General features: G+C 44.7%; 1 protein-coding gene across 1 annotated transcript; it reads left to right on the top strand.

Moving 5' to 3' along the window:
* Positions 1-1,340: 1,340 nt before the first annotated feature.
* On the top strand, positions 1,341-23,536 carry LOC121322498. Its single transcript, XM_041262590.1, has 8 exons — positions 1,341-1,800; positions 6,111-6,268; positions 10,191-12,112; positions 19,768-19,936; positions 20,665-20,869; positions 21,473-22,038; positions 22,274-22,419; positions 22,736-23,536. The coding sequence occupies exons 3-8, from the start codon at positions 10,221-10,223 to the stop codon at positions 23,532-23,534; spliced, it is 3,777 nt and encodes a 1,258-aa protein (XP_041118524.1). The 5' UTR covers positions 1,341-1,800; positions 6,111-6,268; positions 10,191-10,220; the 3' UTR covers positions 23,535-23,536.
* Positions 23,537-25,227: the final 1,691 nt, after the last annotated feature.

Raw genomic sequence — 25,227 nt, 5'->3', positions numbered from 1 at the left:
TCTGCTCAGTGAGTAGTGTCTCAATCACACTGAGGGGCTGACAGGAGGGAGCGAGTCTGCTCAGTGAGTAGTGTCTCAATCACACTGAGGCTGACAGGAGGGAGTGAGTCTGCTCAGTGAGTAGTGTCTCAGTCACACTGAGGCTGACAGGAGGGAGCGAGTCTGCTCAGTGAGTAGTGTCTCAATCACACTGAGGCTGACAGGAGGGAGCAAGTCTGCTCAGTGAGTAGTGTCTCAATCACACTGAGGCTGACAGGAGGGAGCGAGTCTGCTCAGTGAGTAGTGTCTCAATCACACTGAGGCTGACAGGAGGGAGCGAGTCTGCTCAGTGAGTAGTGTCTCAATCACACTGAGGAGCTGACAGGAGGGAGTGAGTCTGCTCAGTGAGTAGTGTCTCAATCACACGGACTGACAGGAGGCAGTGAGTCTGCTCAGTGAGTAGTCAGTGTCTCAGTGTGAGTCATGCCACAGTGCAGGATGTCCACAGCTCTCACAGATTGTGTTTCAGGTTTTGGTAACGGAATACAAAGCCCAGTGGTATCTCCGTTACTGGCAGAGGTATCCAGTAACTATCTGATCTCTCAAAGTGACACTCTGTCATTTAAAACAGGCAGCAGGGACAGTATTGTTTCTATAGTGCGTGGTAAATAGGGAAATAGTACCAGGGTATAAACTTCATTTTGTCTTGTACAGTCTTTACTAAACTATTGGTGACTGGAGAAAAAGAAAAAAAAAACTCAAACCAAGAAACAGCAGCTCCATGTTTTAATTATTATGCAGCCTGATAAAGTTAAGGAAAGCAAAGTTTGTGAAAATATAAAAACTAGCGACCTTTCAGCTTTCCACTTTCAGGGTTCCCAAATCTAAAAATCAATTTGAACTGAAATCAATTCCTATTGGATATATTTGGTGCTCTGAGGCCACAAAACAACAGTATACTTGCACTTATCAATTAGGCAACTGGGTTACATGCCATTGGACTCTGAGTTAAACACAACAGAATAACCATGGTCACAGTCACGCTATTGTTTCATATTGTATGAATACCCTAGGATAGTTACAGTTGCATCTATTCGTGTACAAAGGAAATATAAAGAAGCACATGCAAAGGTTATTTTTTTCCATAAATATAACAATTGGGTACAGTACTTTAAAACACTCCCAGTTGACAGCAGCAGTCTGTTGTTTACATACTGTTGTGTAATATTGCGACCAGCCTCCCACAATGTGTTTTCCATTGCAAAACTCTTCTGTGTTAAACCCTGCAGATTCATTTCAACGTGTGGCTTTTTCAGTGCAGTAGATCTGAAAGGGTTTCAGGGGCAGTGGGTGGCTGGATCGCCTGTGTGAGTGTGTCTGTGTTAGTTTTCAGCGGATTTTCTGCAATCTAAGCAGAGCCGACCTGTTTGTGCAACATTACCCAATCAGGGCCACAGCCGTGGCTTGTCTTGTACAGTTGTCAAGGAGACTGTCCGCGCACAGGCTGTCTCGCTGCCCCTCCCTGGGGATCCTGTGTGCTCATTTGCCATGCAAAAAACAAGGTGCTGCCAGAGACCCAACAACAAACAAAGCGGAGCTGAAAGGAGGAAAGGTACAGCTGTTAGCACCAGGACCACACCGCTGACAGCAAAGACTAGCTCACCTGTTTTGCACATTTAGCCATTTCCATATGGGCCGCCGATGCTTACAATTTTATCACTGGATTACGACTGGGTCAGAAGAGGAGCGGCAGTGTCGGTCGGTGTGGGATTTTGGGACTTTTAATTGGTAACTACAGACAGTAATTGAGGATTGCAAAGGGTAAGTGACACACACACACGCTTATATATATATATTAGTAATACAGAGGCTGTGTGATGTGTTATGGTAAAATGAAACGGTGCTTGTAAAACTGGATACAGTGGGATGTTACATCCACTCTGCCATTACTCAGAAGGATTTGTACCACGCAGCAGCCTGTCGGGCATTCGTAGGTTTGCGCTGAGTTCAATGTATTGTCTTTTTTTCTACTGGAAAGTGACAGTATTGTTGTACTGTATCCATTTTGTAGCCCCGGCTCTGTGAAACTGGATTAATTCATTGTAGTGGACAGCAGCACCCGCTGCGCCCTCATTGTCGTGCAGTTCCTGCGTGGTTCGGTACCGGCATCTAATGCAGAATGGCCCAGTTCAGAGTGGAACCAGTACCAGGACAGTTGGGAGATCGTGTAAGAAACAGCCACGTGTGAACTATACACGAATGAGCATGTAAATGTCACTTTCACATTCACAAAGGATTGAGAAGATTAATTTCGTTCCCGTGCAGATAGCTCAACTGTCAATAGTCTTAGCAATCACATTTCCCCTTGTCTGTCAAGCTACAGCTATATGAAATATATCGAGTTTTACATTGTTATAAAACCAGCCATCCCTTTAAATAGCGTTTTTTAGTTGCATGCATTAAAAGAATACATTGCATGGAAAGCTCAATATTGTATTTAATTAATAGGGACACTTTTTAATAAGCGCCAGTAATTCAAATATCATTATTTCTGACACAGAAAGGAAGTAATAAGCTATTCATGACACATTTCAGTGTTAATCACAAGTTTGTATTTCATACTGATGAACAGGGGCCCAGGCCAGGGATGGGAGGCATGTCATGGAAGAGTGAGTTTAATTATTCTCCTAAGAAAGGAAATGCAGAGGTCAGATAGGGTGGTTAGAACAGGGCTCAGAACTGAGGTCTTTCTTTACCTGCCTGATTTTATGCTTGGAAATAAACATATCTTTCAGACTGATACGCTTCATTTTTGCAACCCTTGTCAGTTGATTGATTTTAGTATGTAATTGCAAGATGATACAAATCATAGCCCTGGCAATATATAGTAGAAATATGAACCCAGTTCCTTTGTTGCCTCACTCCACACCCCGGGCTATCATGAAAACTAATAAACTGATAAAGTGCTAAAAAAAAGCAATAAGTAGGGGAGGCAGGAGAAGACACAGCAAAGCCCAAGCTTGTGAAGGGGTCGACTGACTGCCTGCTTGTGTTGTGTGGTTCCTGCTCCCTTCATTTTACACCTAAACGGATCATGTGACTGTGTGTGTGCCGATAAAGAGGCCATGCTGACTAACTCATGGCTTGGACTCCATGTAGGGGCTGCCTGTGACTCTACCTGTAGTAAAGGAGGGGAGCAATACTTTAAAACCAGCCTTACTTTCTCCTGGCAGTTGAAACTAATCCTGTTGCTATCGCTGAGAGGCACCATTCGACCCAGGAGCTCAGTAAGCACCCCCACGTCTCCCAGGTAGCTTCATCTTATGGAATAACAATAAACAAATACTATGTATCCAGCTACAGTTGAAACATTTCCACCATAATGATAAGGGGTAATTCAACTTTAATCACCTGTCAGTGTATGCCATATATTAACATTATTCATATTTAAGATCAGTGCTGAATGGTTGTGAAGGGAAACAAAAAAAACTAAATTGTTTCTTTCCAGAGGGTGACGTACTGTATTGAGTTCTGATAACATTAGCACACTCACAGTTTTAATGGGAAGCCCATCTTGAACATCATTTATTTATCAGGGTAGCATTTTCCCCTTAGCTACCTTTGTGGCTTTGTAACCATAATAGGAAAAGGCACATTTTGTTGACAGATATGTTTTTTTTTTTTTTTTTATCATAGCCTCTTGGGTGAGGAGAGTGATTTGTTAAATGGTTTATCAAGCGTTACTTAAAACAAAGAGAAAAGAAAGATCAGAGTCGCTTAAATATTGATGTGGCTTCATTGATTATTTCTGGCTTTAGATGTTGAGATCAAGATGTGTGTTTGAGTTATCTTTTGATTTTCATTGTAAAAGCATGGGCCCAGCCCTGTTCTGGATTTCTGTCCCACTTTCAGTGAACTCTCTTGTGATGCTCTCAGGGTAATCCCAGGAGTATGCGCAGGCCATCTATCCACCTGCTTGTCCCTGTGATTGGAAGGGAATTCCCAGTGTTTCCAGAATGAGCAACACCTCCACACAGCGGAGAGCAGGAATTCCCAGTGTTTCCAGAATGAGCAACACCTCCACACAGTGGAGAGCAGGAATGTCACACAGTGGAGAGCAGGAATTCCCAGTGTTTCCAGAATGAGCAACACCTCCACACAGCGGAGAGCAGGAATGCCCAGAGTTTCCAGAATGAGCAACACCTCCACACAGCGGAGAGCAGGAATTCCCAGTGTTTCCAGTATGAGTAACACCTCCACACAGCGGAGAGCAGGAATTCCCAGTGTTTCCAGAATGAGCAACACCTCCACACAGCGGAGAGCAGGAATGCCCAGTGTTTCCAGAATGAGCAACACCTCCACACAGCGGAGAGCAGAAGTGCCCAGTGTTTCCAGAGTGAGCAACACCTCCACACAGCGGAGAGCAGGAGTGCCCAGTGTTTCCAGAATGAGCAACACCTCCACACAGCGGAGAGCAGGAATTCCCAGTGTTTCCAGAATGAGCAACACCTCCACACAGCGGAGAGCAGGAGTGCCCAGTGTTTCCAGAATGAGCAACACCTCCACACAGCGGAGAGCAGGAATTCCCAGTGTTTCCAGAATGAGCATCACCTCCACACAGCGGAGAGCAGGAGTGCCCAGTGTTTCCAGAATGAGCAACACCTCCACACAGCGGAGAGCAGGAGTGCCCAGTGTTTCCAGAATGAGCAACACCTCCACACAGCGGAGAGCAGGAATTCCCAGAGTTTCCAGAATGTTCATTGATAATTAATATTCCATTAGGTCGGGAAGGAGATTTACAATTCATTGTATTTCTGTTACAAACACATGTCTGTGTTCTGCAATTATTTCATTGAGAGCCTCTCACTATACTGGTTCTAGGACACCCAGACTAGTACCCTTGCTTGTATATTCAGAGATTCAAGGGAAACATAGCTTTAATGTTCATTTAAAAAAGCTACTCGTAGTTTTTTTTAAATGTTTTAACTGAATGACGTTAATATGTGGCAGGATTGCATTTCATTTCATTTTGATTTTTTGCAGATCATGTGTCAGTGTGTATTACACATGTGAACCACTTAGCAAGCTTACTGCAATTATTCACAGTGACTTAATAAAGCAATCAATTGAAATGTCAGCATGCCCTATGGTGTCATATCTCTCTCATATGAGGTCTAAGAAGAGCGGGTCTAATGGGAATTTGTTTTCATTGATTTATTATTGGATAATAGCCATTACAGGAAAGTCTCATTTCCTGTCAGTGTAAGTTACACAAAGGAGTTAAGTATTCAACTCCATTATGCAACGCAGAGCCTCATTAGTGTAGTGCCATTGCAAGTTAATATTGTATTTAATTACCAATGTAGGGAAAACAATTCTCTGGCACAATATATGTGCAGATTGCTAAATGATTTAGAGTGCACAGCTTCGATAAACAGTCCTTTACACAGGCCTTTATTGCACACGCAATCTTCTACTTATACTGTTACTGTACACATCCACAAACCACAACGGGGCTCCACCTCGCCAGTCTACTGATTTCAACTGACAGCGTGTAATGACAGCTTGTAATGACAGCTTGTAATGACTGCATGGTGGACTTTGCAGAAACATTAACATTACTGACATCAGCACAAGACCCGGACTTGCCTCTTGACTGCAGAGTCCCTCTTTAGATGAATGGGGAACCGGATGGTTTGAACTTTATGTCTAGCTCTTGCCTTTCCTTTCAACACAATGGGTTTGGATCCCAATTCATTACAATATGTAGTAATGTGGGTTTCAAAGCAGGTCTGTACCTTAGTTTACCAGTGTCTGTGTCAACGCTTACAGAAGCGCAGAGTGAAGAGTTCAGAGAAAGGGTGCGCATGTTAAACATGCTTAAACACCCGCACTCAGCACAGAAAATGATGACATTCTCTGCAAACTTTCCACCTTCGGAAGTACGCATCTCCACTATCAAGGGCACTTAAAAAACAAAATCCCTCTGCAGAAAAATAGAATTTCAAAAGAATTTGTAGAATGGAAAATGAGGATACCAATCTCAATATTGCATTGATTATTGCACTGGATTAAACTCCTGTTTCCTGTGGAGGGTTTTACATTGACATATTTTCTGTTTGCTATTTCAGCCTGGGTCAGATCAGGACGCTTCAGACCATGTACCTGTGTGCTATACCAGAGACGACACCAAAGCACTTCAGCAAGTCAGGTGCTTGGGAGTGAGTCAGCAACCTGATACAAAACCAGAGAGACCCAAAGAACGAGTGCAGGACCGGATTACAATGGGGTGAGTACAGAAAGCATGCAAAACCAGAGACCCAAAGAATGAGCACAGGACAGGATCACAATGGGGTGAGTACAGAAACCATGCAAAACCAGAGACACAAAGAATGAGCGCAGGACTGGATTACAATGGGGTGAGTACAGAAAGCATGCAAAACCAGAGACCCAAAGAATGAGCACAGGACTGGATTACAGTGGGGTGAGTACAGAAAGCATGCAAAACCAGAGACCCAAAGAATGAGCACAGGACCGGATCACAATGGGGTGAGTACAGAAAGCATGCAAAACCAGAGACCCAAAGAACGAGCGCAGGACTGGATTACAGTTGGGTGAGTACAGAAAGCATGCAAAACCAGAGACACAAAGAATGAGCACAGGACTGGATTACAATGGGGTGAGTACAGAAACCATGCAAAACCAGAGAGACCCAAAGAATGAGCACAGGACTGGATTACAATGGGGTGAGTACAGAAAGCATGCAAAACCAGAAAGACCCAAAGAATGAGCACAGGACTGGATTACAGTTGGGTGAGTACAGAAACCATGCAAAACCAGAGACCCAAAGAATGAGCACAGGACTGGATTACAATGGGGTGAGTACAGAAAGCATGCAAAACCAGAGACACAAAGAATGAGCACAGGACTGGATTACAGTTGGGTAAGTACAGAAACCATGCAAAACCAGAGAGACCCAAAGAATGAGCACAGGACTGGATTACAATGGGGTGAGTACAGAAAGCATGCAAAACCAGAGACCCAAAGAACGAGCACAGGACTGGATTACAGTGGGGTGAGTACAGAAAGCATGCAAAACCAGAGACCCAAAGAACGAGCGATCACAATGGTGTGAGTACAGCAGTCATCGAAGAACAGCATTAAACGCTTGATTTAGTCCAGGGAATGCTTTGCCACATGCTGTGAAGACTGTACAAGACACACCAGCTTCCTAGGGATGTGTGCTACAAATGACATATTATTATAAATGTTTGATTAAAGCCATGATTGGCTTTCCAGCTTTGACATCACAGATCCTGTGCCACTGTCTTCAAGAACACTGACCTGCTCCGTACTCTGGCTAAACTCCATTGCGGGTCAGAAACATTGGAATCGCTACATTTCCCTTGGGCTTGGCTAATATCAGAATCATGAAAACTCTTCCAAAGCTTCAGAAATGGGGACAGGAAATTAATAAAAATGTGATGCCTCTTATCGGTCCTTTTTAGATGCACTGGTATATGTTAAGATGAGTGGCTTTAAAGTACTTTGAATAAATGCTGTTTGCTATGATTATCTCATTGTTAAATATTGAAAAATACTCTTAAGGTGTTTTTAAGCTCAGCCTCAGAAATCTGAGAGACATGTGGTCTGTTTTGTCCAAGTACAAAGGCAAAGACAGATTTCTGAGATTGCTGATGGTTGTATATTCTTATAATATTGTTTTATTCCTCTCAGGCTTGTCTAACTATTAAATCAGAGTTCTTGGTTGCAAGGAATCACAAAAGACTCAGCCAAGGAAGGGAGTTGAATTCCCAGCAGTCTTTGCAGGGAAGGGAGTTGAATTCCCAGCAGTCTTTGCAGGGAAGGGAGTTGAATTCCCAGCAGTCTTTGCAGGGAAGGGAGTTGGATTCCCAGGAGTCTTTGCAGGGAAGGGAGTTGATTTCCCAGCAGTCTTTGCAGGGATGGGAGTTGATATCCCAGCAGTCTTTGCAGGGAAGGGAGTTGATTTCCCAGCAGTCTTTGCAGGGAAGGGAGTTGATTTCCCAGCAGTCTTTGCAGGGAAGGGAGTTGGATTCCCAGGAGTCTTTGCATGGAAGGGAGTTGATTTCCCAGCAGTCTTTGCAGGGATGGGAGTTGATATCCCAGCAGTCTTTGCAGGGAAGGGAGTTGATTTCCCAGCAGTCTTTGCAGGGAAGGGAATTGAATTCCCAGCAGTCTCTGCAGGGAAAGGAGTTGATTTCCTTGCAAACTTTGGAAATCTTATCCAATCGCTTTAGCCCCCTTGATTCACCATGATTTCTTGCAACCAGGAAATCAAGGGGCGAGATGAAATAACCACACAAATTTAAATGCATCATTTCCAAGTGTAGTTCTTAATGAGGAATGTATGACCAGTCTAGTGAATAGCACTGCGTTCAAAGTCATGTTTAATCAATAAAAATATGCTATCCATAATCTAGCAGTTGCACTCTGTGTTGTTGTAATAATGTTTAATTAGGAACCAGCAGTGGTGTAGCTAGAAGGGTGCTTTAGGTTTAGGTGCTTAAAGCTTTAGCCTTAAGTGTTTGACCCCCCCCACCCCCCTCCCCCCATGCAAAGTGGAATGCAATTCACAATTAAATAAATCTGATCTCTACAATTGTAAATATTATATTAATATATTAAGTACAAGTGGAATGCAATTCACAATGAAATAAATCTGATATTTACAATTGTAAAGATTATATTACTATATCATATAGTGATAACATTTTCATTCAGCAATAACATAACTACTGCTATTCGACCTTAGTATCCCAGAGGTGATTAACTGCACAGCAGAGCTGGAGCCAGCCAATTTATATCAGTTACAAGCGTGAAGAAGTCAAACATGCTCTGTTGTGTTTTAATGTACCAGTCACCCCTGATTCATGCACTGAGTGCCAGAGGCTTTACTTACCATCTGTAAAATTGCACTCTCTTTGTCTCGGAAACTTGTGGATCCACAAAATATGTGGTGTTCATTTTCTGTGACAATTCTCAAAGCTCTTTGAATCGTCATTAGCTGTGGAGCAGGGTAGCAGCAGGAAAGAGACGCAGAGACTGACGAACTGCAGTGAAAAGTGCAAACGCACACTTTAATAAACAAAACAGAAACAAAAGAACAAATAAACAGGCACACGGGCCAAAACAGAGTAAAAAAAAAACACAAGACACAGTAACAACACAAATTCTTAACTCACCAACTGCTCTCCCTAAGGGAGTCCTGGGCTCTGCTGTTATAGGGTTCCATTTAGGAGCAGGTCACATTCTCACGTGTTTCAGGCAGGGACAGGAATTAACCCCCTCCCTGCCAACCACCTTGTGTGTGTGTGTGTGTGTGTGTGTGTGTGTGTGTGTGTGTATATATATACACGTATATATACACACATACACACACACACCCACTGTACTGTATATGTATATACAAACACCCACACTCTTTACAGGCAGGGCTCTTGCTCTGCCACAACTGCATTTCTTTTCAGCATTTCTTTCAAAATATAGATATATATATATATATATATATATATATATATATATATATATATATATATATATATATATATATATATATATATATATATTTTGCATTTCTAAAATTAATAATACACCATTTTATACAAATCACAAGCCATTGAATGAAAGGTCTGAGTTGTTTATTTCTGGGTTGGTAACTTTGCTGGTGCGTTTCTACAATCTGAAACTATCATACTCATGACAATCTGAGTAATTGGGTTTAAGAACCCAGCCCTTCTTGTAACAGGGAACAGGTTTTTAGATTTGGGTTTGGGGTCACCTGGGTTAAATGTTTTTGTGCAATGAATAGCTTTAATCTATTCAGAAATGGTTGCTACAGTGTATGTCTTTATACCCAATTTCATTTGTGGATTATACTGGGGCTTTGAAGACTAGATGATAAGAGATGGGTTTGTTGTCTTCAAATATTTGATTGAAACAGGTGGCCTAGAATCCTTGTGGAATGTTAGATTTACCTTTACAATGCATTTATCATTTAATTTTCTTACTCTTTACCTTCTAAACTGTGTAACATTTTCAAACTTTTAATAACATGTCCCTGTTGTGCTGCTGTCGATAATAATAATAATAACAATAACTCCCTTTGTTTAAGAATGTATGATGTAACAGATGCATCCCGTGAATTTTTATTGTATTTTCCATTTTCACAGGGAATTTGTCCTCTGGGTTTTCTTGGAAGTATGGAGTCAAGGACTTCAGCAGCCTCAATGCCAGATGTGAAAGCCACACCATGTCACTGCTCAGTGGCAGGATCTCCTGCTGGCTGCAGCACTGACTTTCAAAGATGTCTGTGCAACCTGCCGGCGTCCTTGTCTTTCCTTGGAGATCCCTTGTCAGCCTTCTCCAGCTCAGCTGCTGTGCCGTACAGCAGCCTGCACAGTGAGCAGGGGCAGTGCCAGGTCATGCCACGCTGCCACGGCCTGGGTCCGAGGTGCTGTTCCACGAGCTGCATGCATCCTCTAAAGCACGTTGACCCGCGGCTGCTCCCTGTAGAGGAGTGTGCTGCGAAGTGGGCCAGCCTGTGTGTCAACAACACCAGGAGCAGGTTGTATCGGAGCATGGAGAACCTTCACTGGACCGCCGTGTCAGACTCCAGTCTGTACAGTTTCAGCCCTCCATTCAAAAGCGTGGACAGCGAGTTTATCTTTCGTTGCACAGCCACCAGTCACTGGTACGACTCCTCCTCTGAGGAGGAACCTCTACAGCCCGCTCTGGACAATACCCCCTTGTACTCCCGGAGAGTGCCTGTACGAAGAGACCTCCCTCTGTTTACCAGGGCTCCAGAGTGGCTCTTTCCTGCGCTGGATGAGAAGATCATGAACGGAGATGCCATAAGAGAGTTAAAAGGGAAGCTAAGACTACAAAGCGTCAAGGTCTCAGAGCCTAAGAAACCTATACGCCCCTCCCAAGTCTCCTTGGGTGAGCCAATTGCTAAGGATTCTCTTGAAAACAGGCCTCCCAGGAAGTGCATCAACAGTTGTTCAATATACTGCTGCGAGGGGCCTGAGGAGCGCTCCGCTCCGAGTCAGTGCAGCACTGCAGTGAACAGGCAGAAGACCTTGTTTGCCCGCAGGATAACCAGCCCCGAGGAGATCAAGCAGGAGGTTAGGAGAAGACTGCAGCTCCGGAGGCAGAGCAGCACCCCAAACCTGAACCTCCACTCAGTGGAGCAATGTGGAGAAGTAGTCAAATCCCGAACGTCTGAGTCCATTACGCAGCACAGCAGCAAAGCAGAACGCAGGGAGCTGTCACTGGCGGCTGTGGGCAGGAAGAGGTACTCAAAGGGACGGCTGCACATCCCTACTTTTGAGGAGTTCAAGAGAATGCGGAAAAGAGAAAACGGACAAGCCTCAGCCGTCCAGGGGGTGGCTCAGAAACAAAGCGAAGGAGGCTCTTGGGCAGAGGACGGGGCTGCTGGTAAACCAGTCACAGAGCAGACAAGCAAGGGAGGCTCTTGGGCAGAGGACGGGGCTGCTGGTAATCCAGTCACAGAGCAGACAAGTGAGGGAGGCTCTTGGGCAGAGGATGGGGCTGCTGGTATACCAGTCACAGAGCAGACAAGCGAGGGAGGCTGTTGGGCAAAGGAAGGGGCTGCTGGTAAACCAGCCACAGAGCAGACGAGTGAGGGGGGCTGCCAGACAGCTCCACAGGAAAACCTGAACAACGTTTCTTCTGCAGACCAGGGATGCTGCTCAGAAAGGTTGGAATTTGAAAGCAGGTCTTGTGACAGCAGGGGTGAACAGCTCAATTGTCAAGAGGACAGTGCAGCCCCTGACAGCACCTTGGGGGTCAAGACCTTTCAATCAGAGAGTCTAGTCAGCCCAGTATGCACAAGTCCGATTCCGAGGTCTCCGTTATCCCATGGGGGAGGGAGTAGGGTAAACCAACATCAGAGCAAAAAGAAATTTAGCAAAGACTTTTCCTTTCGGGATGAGCCTCAGGCTGCCGAGACCCAGTCCACCTGCTGCCCGTCGCTGCTGCTTGAGGCGACTGATCTGTCCAGCTACGGGGCTAAAATCTGCAGAATGAAAGAGGGGTTCATTGGCTCAGCTTTCGATCTGATCAAGAAAAGGTAAGTCAAGAAAACTGCAATAAATAAGTAGTGATAACCAAGAATAAGCTTTCTGTATTGGAGTGCGATCTAACAAAACTGGAATAGTTACAATCAGGTTACTGTAACTATAAACTGATTGCAACTATTCGAGTTCATGCTCTTTAAGTGAAAAGCGTTGCTCACAATCTCAGCTGACCACCATTAAATGCAAAACATTTCAGCGTGATCTTTATAACACAGCTGAAGACCCACCCCTACTCCGGTAGAGTATTTAATTATAATCACCTTCAAATAAGTAACCAATTTAGATAACAGAAAACTCCTTAATGTAATCCCATTCAATACAGAGGTACTGTAGATGTGGCCATACATATTGTATACATTGTATAAGTTGATTCAATGAACCTGGAATTACAGAGTTCTACAGCCAAAGCATACCAGACGTATCTGATTTATACAGTTCAAACCCTGAAGGAACCCTCCTGCGTTATTGTATTTGCTCTCTCATTTCATTCAGTTTCAATAGTTATGAACTCGCGCTCACTGGTATGCTCACTATCATTATTATTCATGAGAATTGACCATTGAACTTCAGCAGTTCACATTCAGTTTACATTCGTCTGAGACAAGATGAGGAAATGCTCACGCTAGACTACTGCACGGACAGTATCTTTCCTCAGCAGTGCACTAGAATCATTCTTACACAGCGCTGCACGGACAGTATCTTTCCTCAGCGGTGCACTAGAATCATTCTTACACAGCGCTGCACGGACAGTATCTTTCCTCAGCAGTGCACTAGAATCATTCTTACACAGCGCTGCACGGACAGTATCTTTCCTCAGCAATGCACTAGAATCATTCTTACACAGCGCTGCATGGACAGTATCTTTCCTCAGCGGTGCTCTAGAATCATTCTTACACAGCGCTGCACGGACAGTATCTTTCCTCAGCAATGCACTAGAATCATTCTTACACAGCGCTGCATGGACAGTATCTTTCCTCAGCAGTGCACTAGAATCATTCTTACACAGCGCTGCACGGACAGTATCTTTCCTCAGCAGTGCACTAGAATCATTCTTACACAGCGCTGCATGGACAGTATCTTTCCTCAGCAATGCACTAGAATCATTCTTACACAGCGCTGCACTGACAGTATCTTTCCTCAGCAATGCACTAGAATCATTCTTACACAGCGCTGCATGGACAGTATCTTTCCTCAGCAATGCACTAGAATCATTCTTACACAGCGCTGCATGGACAGTATCTTTCCTCAGAGGTGCACTAGAATCATTCTTACACAGCGCTGCATGGACAGTATCTTTCCTCAGCAATGCACTAGAATTATTCTTACACAGCGCTGCATGGACAGTATCTTTCCTCAGCAATGCACTAGAATCATTCTTACACAGCGCTGCACGGACAGTATCTTTCCTCAGCAGTGCACTAGAATCATTCTTACACAGCGCTGCATGGACAGTAGCTTTCCTCAGCAATGCACTAGAATCATTCTTACACAGCGCTGCATGGACAGTATCTTTCCTCAGCAATGCACTAGAATCATTCTTACACAGCGCTGCACGGACAGTATCTTTCCTCAGCCAGGCACTAGAATCATTCTTACACAGCGCTGCATGGACAGTATCTTTCCTCAGCAATGCACTAGAATCATTCTTACACAGCGCTGCATGGACAGTATCTTTCCTCAGCAATGCACTAGAATCATTCTTACACAGCGCTGCATGGACAGTATCTTTCCTCAGCAATGCACTAGAATCATTCTTACACAGCGCTGCACTGACAGTATCTTTCCTCAGCAATGCACTAGAATCATTCTTACACAGCGCTGCATGGACAGTATCTTTCCTCAGCAATGCTCTAGAATCATTCTTACACAGCGCTGCATGGACAGTATCTTTCCTCAGCAGTGCACTAGAATCATTCTTACACAGCGCTGCACTGACAGTATCTTTCCTCAGCAATGCACTAGAATCATTCTTACACAGCGCTGCATGGACAGTATCTTTCCTCAGCAATGCACTAGAATTATTCTTACACAGCGCTGCATGGACAGTATCTTTCCTCAGCGGTGCACTAGAATCATTCTTACACAGCGCTGCATGGACAGTATCTTTCCTCAGCAATGCACTAGAATTATTCTTACACAGCGCTGCATGGACAGTATCTTTCCTCAGCAATGCACTAGAATCATTCTTACACAGCGCTGCACGGACAGTATCTTTCCTCAGCAGTGCACTAGAATCATTCTTACACAGCGCTGCATGGACAGTATCTTTCCTCAGCAATGCACTAGAATCATTCTTACACAGCGCTGCACGGACAGTATCTTTCCTCAGCAATGCACTAGAATCATTCTTACACAGCGCTGCATGGACAGTATCTTTCCTCAGCAATGCACTAGAATCATTCTTACACAGCGCTGCATGGACAGTATCTTTCCTCAGCAATGCACTAGAATCATTCTTACACAGCGCTGCACGGACAGTATCTTTCCTCAGCCAGGCACTAGAATCATTCTTACACAGCGCTGCATGGACAGTATCTTTCCTCAGCCAGGCTCTAGAATCATTCTTACACAGCGCTGCATGGACAGTATCTTTCCTCAGCGGTGCTCTAGAATCATTCTTACACAGCGCTGCATGGACAGTATCTTTCCTCAGCCAGGCACTAGAATCATTCTTACACAGCGCTGCACGGACAGTATCTTTCCTCAGCAGTGCACTAGAATCATTCTTACACAGCTCTGCATGGACAGTATCTTTCCTCAGCGGTGCTCTAGAATCATTCTTACACAGCGCTGCATGGACAGTATCTTTCCTCAGCCAGGCACTAGAATCATTCTTACACAGCGCTGCATGGACAGTATCTTTCCTCAGCAGTGCACTAGAATCATTCTTACACAGCGCTGCATGGACAGTATCTTTCCTCAGCAGTGCACTAGAATCATTCTTACACAGCGCTGCATGGACAGTATCTTTCCTCAGCCGTGCACTAGAATCATTCTTACACAGCGCTGCACGGACAGTATCTTTCCTCAGCCAGGCTCTAGAATCATTCTTACACAGCGCTGCATGGACAGTATCTTTCCTCAGCCAGGCTCTAGAATCATTCTTACACAGCGCTGCATGGACAGTATCTTTCCTCAGCCAGGCTCTAGAATCATTCTTACACAGCGCTGCATGGACAGTATCTTTCCTCAGCCAGGCTCTAGAATCATTCTTACACAGCGCTGCACGGACAGCAGCTTTCTTAACCTTTTCCTGACAATCTGAACTATAATTACAGTCCATCAACCATGAGCCAAAACTTACCTGATGCAGCATATACATGGGGCAATCTTACCCAAGGTAACATGAGGCAATGTGAAACGTATCATTTAGCTTTACATCTACACTTCTGCCGTTATTTTCCAATGATGTGGTTGTGAATTCCTCTAATCACAAACCTTGTCAGGAATGAGTAATCAATGGGATATTGTTGCTACAACACAAGCGGCTGCTTTAAAAGAAGCATGTGTGCAGTACATGAGACAGTACGTTTCTGTTCATTCATTACAATGAGGGGCTGGCTCGTCCATAATTACATAGCACTTACTGGTAGCTCATATTAACAGGTAATGGCAGTGGCTTTAATGAGGGCTGTACAAAGGGCAGTGCACTTTGCCCTGGGGCGTGGGGTACAGCACCCCCATGTGAAGAGCAGAATAAAACAGAAAGGGGATTCAGTAAAAATGTGCTGGACCTGCTTGGAAACGAGATGCAATGTGATGCTTTGAGCACTGTTTAGGCTGTATTGTGTTATGGAGTGTGTTGTTGTGTTATGGAGAGTGTTGTTAGGGTTAGGCTGTATTGGGTTATGGAGAGTGTTGTTGTGTTATGGAGTGTGTTGTTAGGGTTAGGCTGTATTGTGTTATGGAGTGTGTTGTTAGGGTTAGGCTGTATTGTGTTATGGAGTGTGTTGTTAGGGTTAGGCTGTATTGTGTTATGGAGTGTGTTGTTAGGGTTAGGCTGTATTGTGTTATGGAGTGTGTTGTTAGGGTTAGGCTGTACTGTGTTATGGAGAGTGTTGTTAGGGTTAGGCTGTATTGTGTTATGGAGTGTGTTATTACCTGGAATTATGTTCACTCCTCCAGGCTGTTCTCAGAGATAGCTTTCCCATGTCAAGGGATTTATAAAAAGGGCATGTTTCATTGTTTCTGACACATTTCATACTGGCAGTGAAAGCACACAAGCCCATCTGATCTTTCTGAAACGTGAAACCTGTGACGCACTGACCATGATCAGGTTGTGCAGTTTAATGCTGATCAGTTCTGCTGTGTTTAATTGACTGAGATAATGAATGTCTCATCGCCAAGCTTGCCTTCCACAAGGTACGCAATGTCGCTGCATGGCTCATGTTGCAGAAGAAATTCATCAATGTGGATCACATTTATTTCAAGAGACAAAACCATCTGCTCTACATTAGATTTAGCAGAAAAGGAAGCGATTCTAGGATTCCTTTTGATAATCAGCATGTACGACGATGTTCAAAGCAGTCTTAAAATGTGTTTGTGATTAAAATCGTCTCTGTAACGATTTCTCTGTGTTGGGGTGACACTGTAACGATGCTGTTTCTCTGTGTTGGGGTGACACTGTAACGATGCTGTTTCTCTGTGTTGGGGTGACACTGTAACGATGCTGTTTCTCTGTGTTGGGGTGACACTGTAACGATGCTGTTTCTCTGTGTTGGGGTGACACTGTAACGATGCTGTTTCTCTGTGTTGGGGTGACACTGTAACGATGCTGTTTCTCTGTGTTGGGGTGACACTGTAACGATGCTGTTTCTCTGTGTTGGGGTGACACTGTAACGATGCTGTTTCTCTGTGTTGGGGTCACACACAAAAAAGCCTGGCACAGATGCAAAATAGAAGACTAAATACATTAGAACATCATCCTCAACAACAACAAATAAGAAGGTGAGAATAAGAACAAAGGACTGACAACATTGGGTGAGATTTGGTTGGGGGGAAACTATCCCGAACTGGCATTGGCTGCGGGAAAACCAGAGGGAGAAAAATTTCGATGGGAACGGGCAATCTAGAGAGATAGGTAAATCAGGATCTAGAGTTTTTGAGTAAAAAGAAAAGAGAAGAGGAACAGCGATCTTTGGTATAATATGTATCGATACCCACCTACAACGAAGCGAATCACTAAGGTTGGGGAATTTGATTGGCTCATCAAGGAGCAATGAAAACCTGATAAGTTAGGACGATCCACGTGATGGGCTAAACCTCTTAGAGGATAAAGTACGACACTTAGTAAATTTCCCCAAATTGCATAAAACTAGGGGCCTTGATGGAGGCGAGTCCTCGACGCTGTGCGAGGAAGGGCGTCTGGAATCCTGATAGTCATAATACACTCATTTCAAGACAATGTAACGATGCTGTTTCTCTGTGTTGGGGTGACACTGTAACGATGCTGTTTCTCTGTGTTGGGGTGACACTGTAACGATGCTGTTTCTCTGTGTTGGGGTGACACTGTAACGATGCTGTTTCTCTGTGTTGGGGTGACACTGTAACGATGCTGTTTCTCTGTGTTGGGGTGACACTGTAACGATGCTGTTTCTCTGTGTTGGGGTGACACTGTAACGATGCTGTTTCTCTGTGTTGGGGTGACACTGTAACGATGCTGTTTCTCTGTGTTGGGGTGACACTGTAACGATGCTGTTTCTCTGTGTTGGGGTGACACTGTAACGATGCTGTTTCTCTGTGTTGGGGTGACACTGTAACGATGCTGTTTCTCTGTGTTGGGGTGACACTGTAACGATGCTGTTTCTCTGTGTTGGGGTGACACTGTAACGATGCTGTTTCTCTGTGTTGGGGTGACACTGTAACGATGCTGTTTCTCTGTGTTGGGGTGACACTGTAACGATGCTGTTTCTCTGTGTTGGGGTGACACTGTAACGATGCTGTTTCTCTGTGTTGGGGTGACACTGTAACGATGCTGTTTCTCTGTGTTGGGGTGACACTGTAACGATGATGTTTCTCTGTGTTGGGGTGACACTGTAACGATGCTGTTTCTCTGTGTTGGGGTGACACTGTAACGATGCTGTTTCTCTGTGTTGGGGTGACACTGTAACGATGCTGTTTCTCTGTGTTGGGGTGACACTGTAACGATGCTGTTTCTCTGTGTTGGGGTGACACTGTAACGATGCTGTTTCACTGTGTTGGGGTGACACTGTAACGATGCTGTTTCTCTGTGTTGGGGTGACACTGTAACAATGATATTTCTCTTTGTTGGGGTGACACTGTAACGATGCTATTTCTCTTTGTTGGGGTGACACTGTAACGATGCTATTTCTCTCTTTCTTGTGTCATTTTTCTAAGTGGTTCTGAAGCCCTTGGCAATATTTCCTGGTCAGGTGGGTACAGGCAATGTACAGCTTTGCTGTTTTGGGGGAGTAGTCTATTAACATATCTAATACTTGGACTAGTAATAATAACACATTTATGCATCAGAGGATTTCTTCTATGTGAAATACAACAGAGTGGTTGTGATCGTGTTTTTTTGTCCTGTATGTGTCCCTGTGGATAGTTTTGATCCAAATGCAACTCGCAACCTATGAATCATTAATGTGTCTTCACTGAATGGCTCAAGATGATCAAAGCTACAGAAAACACAATGCATTGCATCCTATTGCGTGAATCCGCTTTGAAATGAGTTTCAGCCTAGCTAAGCGAATCTCTCCCTGTCCCTGCCTGTCTGTCTGTCTACTTATCTACCTAGGCAGCTGTTTGTCTCTGTTTTTAGCACAGACCCACATTGTATGGAACATTCTTTTCTTTTTTCTTTTTCTTTCCCTAAGAAAAATAAAAACAGATCCAAATGAGTTCATGAAGATATAAGATCTGATTGATTTTTCACCACGCAGTTGAAGTTGAGGATGACCTTTCCTCATACCTAATTGTAATGTATATTTAAAGAGCAGTGTGATATTGTAATGTATATTTAAAGAGATGTGTGACATTGTAATGGCTATTTAAAGAGCTGTGTGATATTGTAATGGCTGTTTGAAGAGCAGTGTGATATTGTAATGGCTATTTAAAGAGCAGTGTGGTATTGTAATGTATATTTAAAGAGGTGTGTGATATTGTAATGGCTATTTAAAGACGTGTGTGATATTGTAATGGCTGTTTAAAGAGTGCTGTTATATTGTAATGGATATTTAAAGAGCAGTGTGATATTGTAATGGCTATTTAAAGAGCAGTGTGATATTTTAATGGCTATTTAGAGAGATGTGTGATATTGTAATAGCTATTTAAAGAGATGTGTGATATTGTAATGGCTATTTAAAGACGTGTGTGATATTGTAATGGCTGTTTAAAGAGTGCTGTTATATTGTAATGGATATTTAAAGAGCTGTGTGATATTGTAATGGCTGTGTGAAGAACAGTGTGATATTGTAATGGCTATTTAAAGAGATGTGTGATATTATAATGGCTATTTATTGAGCAGTGTGATATTGTAATAGCAATTTAAAGAGCTGTGTGGTATTTTAATGGCTATTTAGAGAGCTGTGTGATATTGTAATGGCTATTTAATGAGCGGTGTGTTATTGTAAAGGGCTTCGTTAGTAGAGGGGTAATAATTCAGGGCCTGCTGTCTTATTGTCCCCAGCTGCAGTGTAGAAACCGCTGCCGAGGCTCCGGTCACGGCCTCACATGACAAAGCTGACATCACTGCTCAAGGGGAAAACAATCAATCCAGAGCGGTTTCCATGACAACGAAGGCCTGCAGCACGGAGTCAAATATCCAGCCTTCTGGAGCACAACCTGCAGAACCATGTGTAAGAATGCTTTAACATTATCAGCCTTTACCTGGAGAGACACTGCCCAGCCAGAGAGCTTTAACATTATCGACCTTTACCTGGGGAGACACTGCCCAGTCAGTTTAAAAATCAAACAGCAAAAAGATCTGGTAATGCTAGTGAAGTGGCACTCGGCTGTGTGGCAATGTGTTGTATTGTGCAATGCATGATCAGAATACATAGTGAGAAGATGACACGGAGAGCGTCATCTTAAAGAAATCTCTCCTTTTCTTTTTCATTTCTAAAGCACTGTAGACTGAGACCCTCTGTAACTCTGCATGCCTGTGCAGTCTAATGTCATTAAATCTGTAAAATCTGTGCAATGTAATGACTAATCTTAAGGGCTTTTGTTTCAGTTGCTTATAACATGCATCTACCTGCATACTGCCACCAATAAAACAACAGCATGCTTGACCTCTCCTTATCCAAGATGATTTCTGTTTTGCAAAACTGCCAGTATGGGTTAACACCTGGATCTGCCTGCCAGGCTCAGAAACAGGTTTCAAAATATCGTGTCAACCATGTTGCATAGAGTAGGTATTGATCTAAAGAGCCATACATACACACACACACACACACACACACACACACACACGCATATACGTACAGACAGACAGACATATATACACATATAGAGAAACAAAATAGAAATATTCACCCTGCAGAACTGCTCCCTTTTCAAGGTGTCCCCTCCACTGTCCTTTCAGCACCCCAGCCCTGCTTGCCGGAGATCCAGCTCAGACGCTGCCTCTGACGCCTCCGAGTCCGTGAAGGCTCAGAGAGAGTGCCGGCTGCGGCCCCACTTCAGCGACCCCATGCCTGCCGACGCTGCCAAGAGGAAGCAGCTGGAGATGAAGATCGCCGCAGCAGCCCGGCTTCACAGCCAGCGACGGCACCAGGAGAGAGAGGCCGGTACGAGCTGAAAACACAGCGCAACACATTGGGACAGACAAAGGCAGAGCGTGCAATAGTCTGGGGCCTCTCTATTCAGAGTATGGTAGTTTCGTGATTTGGACGAATAGACATCAAACTCACATTAGTTTTGACTTGAGCCGGATTCTTTGCTAGACCAATGTTTGAATTGAGAAAAAAAGTGCCCGTACACACTACTGTGCATTCTATATGCTACTGTGCATTCTATATGCTACTGTTCATTCTATATGCTACTGTGCATTCTATATGCTACTCTGCATTCTATATGCCACTCTGCATTCTATATGCCACTGTGCATTCTATATGCCACTCTGCATTCTATATGCTACTGTGCATTCTATATGCCACTCTGCATTCTATATGCTACTCTGCATTCTATATGTCATTCTGCATTCTATTTGCGACTCTGCATTCTATCTTCAGTTAACATGTAGCAATTGTTTTAATATTTCTAGAGGCTGTGGTCTTACTATACAGCACTGTAGATGCGGCTTGTCTGTATTGCTTTAACCGTTGCCTGCTCTCAAAAGTAGAAACCCTTTTAATTCAAGTCCACAAAAATTGAACCTGCTTTCTCCCCAGGTCCGGTTGTTGCCAAAGCGAACATGAACAGCCTGGGTAGGACGGGGCAGGACGGGGGCAGCCCAAACACCCCCCACCGAGCCAAGCAGCGCTGGAGCAGCCTGAGCAGCGACAGCGGGGTCGTGGGGCTGACCGATGACAAGGAGGAGGAGGAAGAGGAGGAGCTGCGGAGCGAGGTGGAGCGAGCGGACAGCGGCATCGGAACAGCCATGGCCAAGAACTGGAGGAAGAGGCAGACAGACATTAAAGCCTGGGAGTCTCACAGACCGTGCTCGGACTGCGGGGAGCGGGACTCGGTGTCAGAGCCTGGGGCGGGCAGGAGGGACAGTCTGTGTGATAAATGTGCGAAGCTGAGGATCGAACGCAAGGAGGCCATCCTGGAGTTCATGAGCACGGAGTGCAGCTACGGGGAGGATCTGAGGATCATCAGGGAGGAGTTTTACATCCCCATGCAGACGGCTGGACTCCTGACCTCCGAGCAGCTGTCTGTGGTGTTCAGCAATGTCCAGGAACTCCTAGAAGTGAATGAGAAGTTCACAGAGCTTCTGCAAGCTGGTATCGATCAGGTGAGCTGGCAACACCATACTCTGGATTTTGTACTGTCAACAAACCAAAGACACAATACAAGCCAAGACAAAGAATCGTATTTTCTACTGTATAAAACAAATCTCAGATGGTGGTGTGAGCCACAGTGTGGTCCAGTTACATTATTTGTCTCACTTTGTTTTTCTCTGGAGTGCTGTGACTCACTCTCTTCAGTGCTTACAGTGTGTCTGTCAATGTTTGTTTGTTTTTTTGCAGGGAGATGAAGATCTTCTGAGTGTGTGCATTGGCGAGATATTTTTAGAGTTTTTCAATATGCTTCCAGCATTTCAGACCTACTGTCTCCAGCAATCCACTTCAATCAACATGCTCAACACCTTGGAGAAAGAGAAAGAGCTGCTGAGGTGTGGAGAACTAAACCACATTGTGAGGGTGTAGCAAAGTCAGGCTTCAATCACAGTGCCTGTACAGAATAGACTGGGCTTAGTAGTAAAATGTTTCACCTATCCATCTTTACTGCTGTATTTATGATCAGAATACTGGTTTTTTTTATTACTACAATATTGTTTTCTATATAATACTTTTTTTGATTAAATATTATTTCATATATAGTTGATATAGGTACATTTCATGAATGGTTTTCATAATTGTTGCTGATTTCATGTACGTTACATACGCTATTAATGTTCTTCTTTTGTTTGTTTTTTGTTGTTGTTACAGGATCTTTCTCGACGTCTCCCAAAACGATAACAGCGCTCTGCGGCGCATGAACCTGCGGTCCTTCCTGATGGCGCCGCTGCAGAGAGTCACCAAGTATCCCTTACTGCTGAGCCGGATCAGCAAAGCCACCACAGAGAAGCACCCGGACCACAGCAGCCTGCGAGAGGCCAAGAGCCGCGTGGAGTCCCACCTGGAGCACATCAACATGAAGAGCAAGCAGGAGGGCGGCTCCTGGTCCCTGCGCTCCTTCCGTCGGGACAGCCGCAAGACCAAGGATGTGATCAACATCGAGATGAGGGAGCTTTCCTTGAAGAGTGCGGGCTGGCTGCGGGAGAGCACGCGCTTCATCATGGAAGGCCAGATGCAGCTGTCCCAGCCCGTGGACGGGCAGTGGGTCAGGAAGGGCAGCAAGGCCCTGAAGTTCCAGAGCATGCATGTGCTGCTGATGATCCACATGAACCTCGACGGGGGGGCATCTTCGGACAGCTTCGCCCAGCGGAAGCCCGTGAGGGAGGCGGTCCTGGTGCTCATCAAGGACAAGAGCAGCGGGAAGTTGGCAATGCTCAGGGAACCCGTCCGTCTCAGCAACTGCGTGGTGTCCGCAGACCCAGACTGTGACGACACCTTCGAGCTGCTCGACATCCAGCGTGAGGCCTTCGTGCTCCGAGCGGCCGAGAGGTCCCGGACGCTGCAGTGGTTCCGCCAAGTCAAGAGGTACTCCCGCGAGCTGGGTCTCTGGAAGAAGAGGCGCAACGCCATGCCGAACATCATGATCAGCACTGTGCAGACCCGCTCCTAACATCATGATCAGCACTGTGCAGACCCGCTCCTAACATCATGATCAGCACTGTGCAGACCTGCGCCTAACATCATGATCAGCACTGTGCAGACCCGCTCCTAACATCATGATCAGCACTGTGCAGACCCGCTCCTAACATCATGATCAGCACTGTGCAGACCCGCTCCTAACATCATGATCAGCACTGTGCAGACCCGCTCCTAACATCATGATCAGCACTGTGCAGACCCGCTCCTAACATCATGATCAGCACTGTGCAGACCTGCTCCTAACATCATGATCAGCACTGTGCAGACCTGCTCCTAACATCATGATCAGCACTGTGCAGACCCGCTCCTAACACCATGATCAGCACTGTGCAGACCCACTCCTAACATCATGATCAGCACTGTGCAGACCCGCTCCTAACATCATGATCAGCACTGTGCAGACCCACTCCTAACATCATGATCAGCACTGTGCAGACCCACTCCTAACATCATGATCAGCACTGTGCAGACCCGCTCCTAACATCATGATCAGCACTGTGCAGACCTGCGCCTAACATCATGATCAGCACTGTGCAGACCTGCTCCTAACATCATGATCAGCACTGTGCAGACCTGCTCCTAACATCATGATCAGCACTGTGCAGACCTGCTCCTAACACCATGATCAGCACTGTGCAGACCCGCTCCTAACATCATGATCAGCACTGTGCAGACCCACTCCTAACATCATGATCAGCACTGTGCAGACCCACTCCTAACATCATGATCAGCACTGTGCAGACCCACTCCTAACATCATGATCAGCACTGTGCAGACCCGCTCCTAACACCATGATCAGCACTGTGCAGACCCGCTCCTAACATCATGATCAGCACTGTGCAGACCTGCTCCTAACACCATGATCAGCACTGTGCATACCCACTCCTAACATCATGATCAGCACTGTGCAGACCTGCTCCTAACATCATGATCAGCACTGTGCAGACCTACTCCTAACATCATGATCAGCACTGTGCATACCCACTCCTAACATCACACTGAGCAGACCCACTCCTAACATCATGATCAGCACTGTGCAGACCTGCTCCTAACACCATGATCAGCACTGAAAAGATATATTCTTCCTGTTTGGTTTCTATGTTAAGTTCTTAAACTATCAAGCCTGAGTGATAATTAATAAGGGGTAACAATGTTATTTTGTGAACGTGCACAAGCTACTGAAAATATGGAGCATACCATATGAACTGTGACACTAAACTCTTCTCTGAAATCTTTTTGTTTGTCTCACTGCAAATGTGTTAGTGTTCAGGACAAAGGGAGAGTTATTTCTGTTGAATCTGTAGTTCTGTCTACTTTTATCACTGTATTTGAGCTCCCCATCCAATAGCAATAATATTTATTTTCATGTTGCATCTGCAGCAGAATCTGGAAAAAGCAAAAAAAAAGAAGGCATTTCATCCAACATAAATAATGTAAAAGGTACTGTGAACAAAACACATAACAGGTTTAAATGAATGGGCTCAAAGTATTCTAGAACGCCTTTGGATTTATGTAACATGGTGAACATACTGTTTTGTTTGCAAATCCATTTTTAAAAATAATCACATTACTGTTTTATGTTGTTATTACCCAAGGGTCATAAATCAACTGATGGCTTGCTCCTGACGCAATCTTACTGAGTATCATGTTGTCCATGCGTCTGT

The sequence above is a fragment of the Polyodon spathula genome, chromosome 10 (assembly GCF_017654505.1).
Source record: "Polyodon spathula isolate WHYD16114869_AA chromosome 10, ASM1765450v1, whole genome shotgun sequence".
Lineage (NCBI taxonomy): Eukaryota > Metazoa > Chordata > Actinopteri > Acipenseriformes > Polyodontidae > Polyodon > Polyodon spathula.
The sequence above is the reverse complement of the archived record's forward strand: the minus strand, read 5'-3'. Positions and strand labels throughout refer to the sequence as shown.